Source organism: Lupinus angustifolius, chromosome LG16 (genome assembly GCF_001865875.1).
Source record: "Lupinus angustifolius cultivar Tanjil chromosome LG16, LupAngTanjil_v1.0, whole genome shotgun sequence".
NCBI classification, from domain to species: Eukaryota; Viridiplantae; Streptophyta; class Magnoliopsida; order Fabales; family Fabaceae; genus Lupinus; species Lupinus angustifolius.
This window is the reverse complement of record NC_032024.1, coordinates 18815768-18824341: the sequence shown is the minus strand read 5'-3', so window position 1 is coordinate 18824341 and position 8574 is coordinate 18815768. Positions and strand designations below refer to the sequence as shown.

The window sequence follows — 8574 nt, the reverse complement described above, 5'->3', positions numbered from 1 at the left end:
TTTGATGACCGGTCCGGTTTTAATAACATTGATATATATTATTCTTATTTCATGGAGAGTTGTAATAAATTATAAAATAATGTGTGAGACAAAAATAAGAATGAATATTTTATTTGATGCTCTTAGTATTTTGTTTATCTCAAGGAACACATCTTTTGTCTCAAATTTTGTAACACTCCATGTGTCATGAGTTATGATTAATTAGGAAAAAAATATATTTAAGTTAAAAATTTAATTATTAAATATTTTTCTCACTAATTACATGTTGGTATATGAATTGCACAATATCATAGAAATGTGGTCCCTTATCTCAGAAGAGTCACGGCTATAAAGAAATCTTCAATTATTTCTCAAATTTATAAAGACTAAAGCAATAGAAAGGCATGCTATTAACATTTCTACTACAAGATTCTTTTCCCTTTCTCATCAAGTAAAATATTATTTAAGCAAGGCATGTTATTGCACTAACAAACCAGTAGTATATTACAAGACATGTTTAGTCCACTATAACTCTCAAATCTTTAACAATTCTGAAGGAAAGAAAAGTCGTAATTTGACTTCAGAAACATTCATTTAGAGGTTGCAACTTTACACGCAAAAAACAAGAATCCAACAACCAAATGATGAGAGAGAAATCGGAAACAAAAACTAAGCGTAGACAACTGTAATCTATCTAATGACATACATAATTTTAAGAATGATATATATCTACTAACACACTGTAAAAATTTATACCAGTCATTTTATCATTCACCATTCATTTAAATTACTATGTTTGAAGAGTCAATAATAAATTGTACAATGAAAATATACGAAACTCATACATTGTTAACACATACATTTTCTTAAATTTATATTCTAACCATCTGTATATCGTCATAAGATCAAGATTTATTGTGGCTTTGATAAGTTTTAACACTATTCTATTTGAAAAAAAACTTAAAATCTAGACAATTTTTTTAGGACACGTACCATAATCTTCCCCCACTACTAGAGATCCTCCTCTCCCCTCAATTTGATTCATCTCATGAAATCACTTTCTTTACAGTGACTCAATTTGTCAAAATATTATAATTATTCAAAAAATAATAATTTTACATAAAAATACAATAAATCATACTTGTTTTTGACTAATCACAAGTTTTTAACATTTGAAGTATAACAAAAAAAATGATAAATCTATTTCCCCTTTCCATGATGCCCCTCCTAATTAAAGACTTGTTTAGACAAAATTAAATTAAGAAAATTAACTGTCATTGTCCATTATGCATATATAATTGATAATTCTCTATTGTAGTTATGGCATGTATATTAATAAATATAAATAAAAAAGACTAGACAACTATCCCACAAGATTCTTGCGCCCTAGTAATCTTTTTTATTAGATAAAATTTTAATAAAAAAATGTAAGAAATTTAGACTTAGGCTTTAGCTGCCAGCTCATTGCTATATAAGAATGTTTTGTGGTGTATTATCTAAAAGCTAATGACACATCCTTATCACAAAGACTCTCTAACATTTTATCACGTCAACATTCTGATTATAAAGACCCAACTTAAAACTTTGGTGGATATTATTAAGATTCTTATATATAATAATATAATATCATATATAATAAAATATATAGAATATAAATATGTGATGTGTCATAAGAGAAAAATAATGTAATTAATGCAAGACTCGCTAAAGTATTAAGCAAGAGCCTCGAAAATGGAATAACTCATAGCCACAGTACATGTAATACTGAAAGCCTTAAGCTAATCCTCTACTTAAGGCTCTCATAAGACTCTACTTAAATAATTTTTCAAATTGTGTATCTTTTTTGGAAAAAAAAAACTTTCATAAAAATGCTACTTGATGGAATGATATGTTGGAGTCATGTGTGAATTTGTTGAAATTTGACTTTAGTTAATTATGAGATGTAATGCTAATACATTATGGAATTGGCTTTATAAATTGTTGGTTATATTTTTGAAATATTAAATCAAGTTTTTTACTTATCTTTATTTGGTTTTCCCCCATGTGAATGATACTTGATCAAGTAAAGTATTGGAATCAATAAATTTGAGTTTGTTGAAGTTTTACATTGGTTAATCATGAATAATTTAATGGCCTAGCTTGTAAGTTGATCTACTTAATATTTTAAGGTTTTCATCAATGTTATTTATACTTATTGGACCTTCATTTTTTATAAATCTTCATAGCTTACTCGTTTCCAATTTCCCTACATAAAGTTAAGGAAATAGCTTTAAAAATAGTTAAGGAAGATATGGGGTAGTTAATAAAACAGTCTTCTACAAGTTAAATCTGATTTTATCTTATTTAAACAACTACATACGTGGCTTCCTGTTTTCCGCTGTAGACAATATTCAATACGCTATTATTTTTTTCACCATAAATGTTAGTGAGTAAATATTTGTTAAGGACGAAACTCAAATTTTCAACCTCATTCATTTTACACCTTCTCCATAACCATTAAACTATCTTATGATTTTTTTTAATTTGTTATAGATAAAATTCGAATCTGCAACCTCTTTCACTTCATTCCTTAACCCCTTCACCCTAATGCTATTATATATAAAATTATATTTTATTCACTTAATTGACTTGAGCTTCCTATCAAACGAAAATAATCCTTGGTCTCAAAAACTCTATTTCTTTATGTCTTTATCAAATAAATGGACACCAAATAATATAACTTTATTTTTATATTTTTTTCTATTTAACGCGGTATGGATAGCAAATCTCCATTCCAACCAACTATGGCACATTGCCATGCAATGTTATATGGCTCACAATCCAGTTGTACGAAATGAACTAAATTATTATGTAGACAACAAAACAAAATAAAATAAAAAAGTGAACAACTCAAGCAAGTAAACTAGTTAATGAATTATGCTTTCAGGACTTGTGGCCACCTATATATAAATCACATTCCTAGCCAAAGCATTCATATAACTTAGCTCAAAGCATTCATATAACTTAGCTCAAAGCATTCATATAACTCAGCTGAAAGCATCCATATAACTTAGGTCAAAGCTTCATAAGAACACAAAGTGATGGCTTCTAATATTCAATCTTTGCTTGTTCTTGTTATGGTCACTTTGGCCACATTAATGACCCCTACCCATTCAAAGCTAACTCATAATTTCTATAAGAAAGTTTGTCCCCAAGCCTTACCAGTTATAAGATCAGTGGTTCAACAAGCAATTATTCGTGAAAGGCGTAATGGGGCATCTTTGTTGCGTTTGCATTTTCATGACTGCTTTGTTAATGTAAGTTACCTTAACAAATATGTTATTCAATTTTGATTTTAATTTAATGCATGGTAGTTTAGTGCATGTAATCTGTTTTATATAATTAAGCTCTTTTTAAAGATATGATTGATTATCTATCAAATAAACAATAGCATGTGGTTGACTCTTTTAGGGTATCATATGATTGATCATAATGGTGTAAAAAATTTATATTGATATATGTTTAATGTTAAATTCTTTAATAATATGTTTAACACCAATTGAGTTTTCTAGATTAATTTACTTATTCTAGACCAATAAAATGTTTCTCTTCTCGTAATTATGCCAACCTAAACAAATTTAAGTGTAGCTTTCGTCCCGATGTCACTTTTGGACTCCAAAATTCAAAGATTAAGATATCTCCCTTTTTATACCAGTTCAATTAGTCCCTTCCTTCTGTCACATTTTGACAATTATAAGCAATAAACAAAGTTATTTAGTGTTGATAAATGCGAATTCTGTCTAGAACCAATAAAACAAAGCTAAAACTACTTTGGCCACTGACACATGTCTTTAACAAAATTTGATTAATCCTTGACATTGTAAAAAGTTTGTCACATCCATCCATATTGCATAAAAAAACATCATTTTATTTTTTAGTACAATTATTTTTTGAAGCCAAACCCATCATGTAATCTTTATTTTCAAATACGAATATTAAGAACCTGTGATATTAACAACATACGGTTATGAACATATATATGATATGTCACTTCTATTATAATTAAGTTTCCCAATTTTTTTCCATCTTTGAAATTACAGGGTTGTGATGGATCAGTTTTGCTGGATGATACACCTACTTTCACTGGTGAAAAGACTGCATTTCCAAATCTTGGTTCACTTAGAAGTTTTAATGTGGTTGATGAAATTAAAGCAGCTGTTGATAAAGTTTGTAAAGGCCCTGTGGTGTCATGTGCAGATATCTTAGCTATAGCTGCTCGTGATTCTATAGCTATAGTAAGTATTAGTAAAATGAAATATTCCATGCCTATCAATGTTTTTAATCTAGGATAAATATTGCAGGTGGTTTAATTATTTTAACTATTTATCATATATGAATTTTATGCCATAACATCAAAACTTTTAAAATTTGATGAAAAGAAGTTTAAGATTATATTTCTTAAACTTGTTATTCTGAGTAACAACACTTTTTCTTCTCAATTTTAATGGTAGAATAAGGTTTGTGAAAGGGATACTATGTGTTTCCAAGTAATTTTTAAAAGTGAAGATTCATTTTGGTTCAAACAACTTATTTTTTTAAAATGAAAAGTTCAAAATTAATCCTAAATAATCAATAAATGGGTGTTAAAGTAGTACAAATTAGTCCTAAAGGCCACAAATATTTTTTTTTTTTAAGCAAGGGGCTTAGCCCATAATATATTAATAATTTGGAAACATACAAGATTAGTTTGCAAACCTATAGGAAGGTAATTGAAAACTATTCCTATACAAATGAGGAATCACTAAAGAAGGTGGATTAGTCCACCAAGTGTAGCAATTATGGTCAATGCCCAAGTTTGCAATGAATCAGCATATTGATTTCCCTCCCTGTAGATGTGTGTTATCCAGCAATCCATGGAAGACAAGAGCATCTTACAAGACCTCCAAATTGACATTAGTTTCCAAGGGATGACCATAGTGCCTAGGAGAATTTTTGTGACCAACATAAAGGCCACAAATATTATGACCCACTTGAAAAAATAATCAAATTTTAAAACCAAATATATACCACCGCATTTTTTATTGAAAAAAATGAATTTGTACTAATGTTTTTAAATAAGCGACATGTCATTATTTGAATATCATACTTTTGGTACCATATAAATTTTTTTTTCATTTTAAAACTAATTAATTAACCTATCGTGCTTTTGTGTTATGATGTTAATAGTTAGGTGGCCCTCAGTACGAAGTATTATTAGGCAGAAGAGATGCTAGAAATGCAAGCAAGGCAGCTGCAAACTTGAATCTTCCACCTCCATTTTTCAGCTTTTCACAGCTTATTTCCAATTTCAAGGCTCAAGGATTGAACCTCAAGGACCTTGTGGCACTGTCTGGTGGCCACACCATTGGATTTTCCAGGTGCACTAGTTTCAGGAATAGGATCTACAATGACACTGACATAAACAAAAACTTTGCAACCACTTTGCAAAAGAATTGCCCTAAAATTGGTGGAGATAACAATTTACAGCCATTGGATGCAACTCCTGCAAAAGTTGACACTACATATTATAAGGAGTTGCTATACAAAAAGGGTCTCCTACATTCTGATCAAGAGTTGTTCAAGGGCGATGGTAGTGAAAGTGATAAATTGGTAGAGCTATATAGCAAGAATACACATGCATTTTATAAAGACTTTGAAGCCTCTATGATTAAGATGGGTAATATTAAGCCTCTAACTGGGAAAAGGGGGGAGATTAGATGCAATTGCAGAAAAGTTAACAATTAAATTTTGTATAATGTATGTGCTAAGCTGTGTAATTTTGTGTGTGAAAAAAACAGTTACTTTTCTAACTGTTGCTGAGTGTGTGATTTAATATTTCGATTGTTAAGATTAATAAGACTAAGTTCAAATTTTAAGCATAATACATTGTATGATGTTTTGGTTCCATCTACTAAATGAACCACTTCATTTATGTACTCTAATTTATATGAAATATAAATATGTAACCCATATATCTTCTTGGTTAAATTATGGATAGACTTTTATGTTCAGACCATTGTGTTTTCAATTAAATGTGAAAAACATATAATTTTAGTCATTGATTATATTTAATGATAATGTTTATAAAGTATTAAGTATATATATAATAACTGGAAAATTATTTATGATCATTTATTTTGCCTAGACTGTATAAAAAATATTATGGGAGAGTGTTTAAAAAAGAAAGATATGAAATGATTTAAAGTATTTTGTTTAAAAAATATCATTTAGACTACACATTGTGTCCATAGAGTGTTAATGTGCTAAATAATTTTCTTTACTTATGGTTTTTATATGAAAAGGTCTGAATTGCGGATGTATTAATGGGAATTTCGCATTCTCCTATCTTGACAATTATACCCACTACCATAAGGTGCATTTTTTTCCGCAATTATAACTAGAACATAATATATGCATTGTGAGTGTAAAAATTTATATACAATCACTATATTATCTATCATTTATTTGTATTACTTTTTTAATGATGATTGAAAATAAATGATAAATGATAGACTAACAATGTATAAAACTCTTACATAGTCACTACATACTTATCTCTTTCTTGTAACTATGGTGAAAAATAGAACACAATTACTACCACAATTTCAATTGTAATTTACAACTTTGATAAAATGCTAGTGATCTTTAGTGTGGTATTGAGGAGGTGGGTCGGACAAGAGATCTTCCTAAAGTACTGGATATGAGCTTGGATCTGCTGGTGGAGGTACCTGAAAAGGTGCTCCGACAATCAAGTTAATATATGAATGAGATGAGAAGTAGAAAGAGTAAAGAGCAATAGTAAGAGTTCAAAATATGAGAATAGTGATAGTTCCTTATGGGATGAGTCCCTTATCTATAGTGAAGGGATATATGGTATATTCCCTCCTAGATGTTGTTGATATGACAATCTTGCATTGGTGGCGTGATAAATGATTGACAACTGCTAACATGACAATCTTGCATTGGCAGCGTGATAGATGGCTGACAATTGCTGAAGTGGCAATCCTATATTGGAAATATGGTAGGTGGTTGGCAATTGTTGTCATGGCAACCCTGTATTGATAGCATGGTAGGTAGTTGGTAGGGACATGGTCCTAGTACCAGTCCGTACGTTGGTGTCTGGTCAACGATATATCGTCGAATATTAACTAGTTGATTGGATCACCTCTTAGTAGTCGGCTTTGAGTGACTCAGCTCGACCACGATGGGCATTGTTTGATTTGGATGAAATAACTGCCCCCAGTCTACTAGTATGGTCGGAAGTCAGGCGTGCTAATAGACTTGAATGCATTAGGCCATGGGTTTGGGTGATAATGGTAGAGGTTGACACATGTATGTCAAATCGGAGCTTCCGTTGCCCTTCCGCGTCGTTTAATGTTTTGGGGTTCACGTGTGGTCATCATGAAGATTTCCGTTCTTTTGACACGCGATCGCTTGGGGTATCTCGACTGTCGTGCCTTTCTACGGAAGGGGGCATATTAATAAGTCATGGTCTGCCCCTTATCTTTTCAGCTTCTGCGTTAAATAGCCGTCTCTTCTTTTAAGCATGATAAATGAGTTATGTTGATCTTTGGGGATACCGTTGGATTACACTCGAGTGTTTCTTTTTTATGGTGGGTATGAGTTTAGCTCTGTCTTCTAGCACATATGGTGCTTCGTCTTCCATGCCAACCATTGGATTGATTTTTCTCAACGATGATGGTATCTGAAGAGACATGGGTTTGAGTGGTTTCCTTCCCACCTTTCTTCTATAAATAGTAGGGTTGGTAGTGTTCTTTACATGTATTTTTACTTATTCACTTTTTGCGTCACTTCTATTCCTTATAGAGTGTGTCCTTATGTGTTTTCGAAGGAATGGATTCTTCCTTTTCATTTTCTCATTCTCTATTCATTGGTGGGGGGGAGAGGACATTTCAAGACCTCACACAAAATCTGGGTGTCATGGAGGGGTTGCTCGATTGCAGTGTCCCTTCATCTAGGAAGCGTCAGCATAAGAAGTCTTTTCTTTCTTCATATAGAGTGGCTGATTATTCCTCTCATCCATCTTGTGAAGCTCTTGGAATGCCCCTTGTTGTTAATAAGGGTTGGCCTTCCCGCTTTCCCAAGAGGGTAGCAAGTTGTTGCTCAGTTATCCATGATTTGACTGCCTCCCTTGGGGGAGAAGGATTCCTTTCAAGCCTTTTTTGGGAAGGAGCCTTTTTGGGTCCATCGTTCCTTTCAAAATGCCAAGGAGCATATTTGCCCGACATCTGGGTGATGACTTGTCCTAGATGTCCGTTGGCGAGTCCGTGGGTGAAGGTTGGTAATGCTTTGAGAAGGATAAGAGTGTCATTGAGTTGTTTTTCCTGAGTAATGATATCTAATGTCCAGGTCTTGGGATTGTGTTGTTGCTGGATCATTATTAGGTTGCCTTTCCCGGTTAACAGTATGTAACATCTACGTCTAGTGATTGTGTCACTGTTGCTTCTATCCCTTGTATTAAACATCACCGAGCAATGGGATAATCACTAGGGCTTGTCCATAACGAAAATTTCTGATTCCAACATGTAACGCCCCGAAAATTACTCCAAAAAATCT

At 31.9% G+C, this 8574-nt stretch overlaps 1 protein-coding gene across 1 annotated transcript; it reads left to right on the top strand.

Moving 5' to 3' along the window:
• On the top strand, positions 3027-5913 carry LOC109329118 (peroxidase 4-like). The gene is made up of 3 exons (XM_019562787.1): positions 3027-3275; positions 4059-4253; positions 5185-5913. Exons 1-3 carry the CDS (start codon positions 3060-3062, stop codon positions 5740-5742), a joined length of 969 nt encoding a protein of 322 aa, XP_019418332.1. The 5' UTR covers positions 3027-3059; the 3' UTR covers positions 5743-5913.